Raw genomic sequence first — 1244 nt, 5'->3', positions numbered from 1 at the left:
TGCTGACAGAGAGCAAGCTGTCCTACTATGAGTATGACTTTGAGCGGGGGGTGAGTCTGCAGCCCCAGCAGCCTGCCCAAAGGGTGGTTGGATGGGGCTGGTGGCTGGCTGGAGTTTCCCCAGCTCTCCACCTTTGCAATCACTCAAACCAAGCCCATCTCTTACAGCGCCGGGGCAGTAAGAAGGGCTCAGTGGACATAGAGAAGATCACCTGTGTGGAGACAGTGGTGCCTGAAAACAACCCTCCTCCTGAGCGGCAGGTCCTGGTGAGGAAAGTCCCAGAGTTTCTGCTTGTATCTCCCTGTCCCCTTGTTGGGGAAGTAGGGACAGTTTCCCTGCCCTGGGGTGGTGGGAATGGGGGTTGCCCTGCTTGGCATGGAGGGCTCTGCATCCACAGCTCCTGCCAGACCAGGAGTCTGGCTTGATGAAGGGCAGGGGAAGCAGGGGGATGCCAAAGGCTGTGGGTCCCAGGGGAGATGTCAGCAGCCAAGAAGCAGGATGCCAACATCCACCTCTGTCTCTCTTACAGAGGAAAGGAGACGATTGCAACAATATGGAACAGATCTCAATCATTGAACGGTTCCCTTACCCCTTCCAGGTGAGTCCTCACTGCACCCCCCTTGACAGTGTGCTCTGCCTGGCTGTAGGGTGCTGGGGGAGGACCCTAGAGGGACCTGGGGCCAAACACAGCGTCGCTGTCCTGGTGCCAGGTGTCACTCAGCCATCTGGGGACACCCTGCTGCTGTCCACACTGTGTGGGGCAGGCAGGTGAGCCCCTGCAAGCCCCAGGAAGTTGGGCATCTCTATTTAAGGGGACTGCTTAGATGGAAACCTGCTTCTGAGCTCTGTCCTACCCCTTTCAGTCCCCTGGCTGATGCTGGAGGGATGCTGTCTGACAGCTGCCTGCTCAGCCCCCAGCCCAGCTGCCTGTCCCTGCTGGCACCCAGTGCTGCCCCCGACACCCTGAAAGTCAGAGGGGGAAGTGGAAAGTCTTGGGGGAGGGGGCTTATTTATAACCTCTCTGTCACGGTCCTGTGAGCACCATGCAGGGCCAGCACAGCTTGTGCTCTGCACCCGCTGCTCGGGGTGGCCACCAGCCCCCCTCCCTGGGAGACCCCCAGGCAGGACCCTGAGCTGCTGGCCCCGCAGGTGGTGTATGACGAGGGGCCCCTCTACGTCTTCTCCCCCACGGAGGAGCTGCGCAAACGCTGGATCCATCCGCTGAAAAGAGGTGCGGCGGGGGG

At 60.4% G+C, this 1244-nt stretch overlaps 1 protein-coding gene across 1 annotated transcript in view; it reads left to right on the top strand.

Annotated features, from left to right (window-relative positions):
* Positions 1 to 1244, top strand: part of BTK (Bruton agammaglobulinemia tyrosine kinase) — an 8283-nt gene that overhangs the window by 243 nt on the left and 6796 nt on the right. Inside the window, exons 2-5 of the mRNA XM_009997194.1 lie at positions 6 to 50; positions 168 to 266; positions 530 to 598; positions 1150 to 1231. Of these exons, the coding sequence (XP_009995496.1) occupies positions 6 to 50; positions 168 to 266; positions 530 to 598; positions 1150 to 1231 (295 nt within the window). The remainder of the gene's footprint in view (positions 1 to 5; positions 51 to 167; positions 267 to 529; positions 599 to 1149; positions 1232 to 1244) is intronic.

The sequence above is a fragment of the Chaetura pelagica genome, unplaced genomic scaffold (genome assembly GCF_000747805.2).
Source record: "Chaetura pelagica isolate M959 unplaced genomic scaffold, ChaPel_1.0 scaffold344, whole genome shotgun sequence".
NCBI lineage: Eukaryota > Metazoa > Chordata > Aves > Apodiformes > Apodidae > Chaetura > Chaetura pelagica.
The sequence above is the reverse complement of the archived record's forward strand: the minus strand, read 5'-3'. Positions and strand labels throughout refer to the sequence as shown.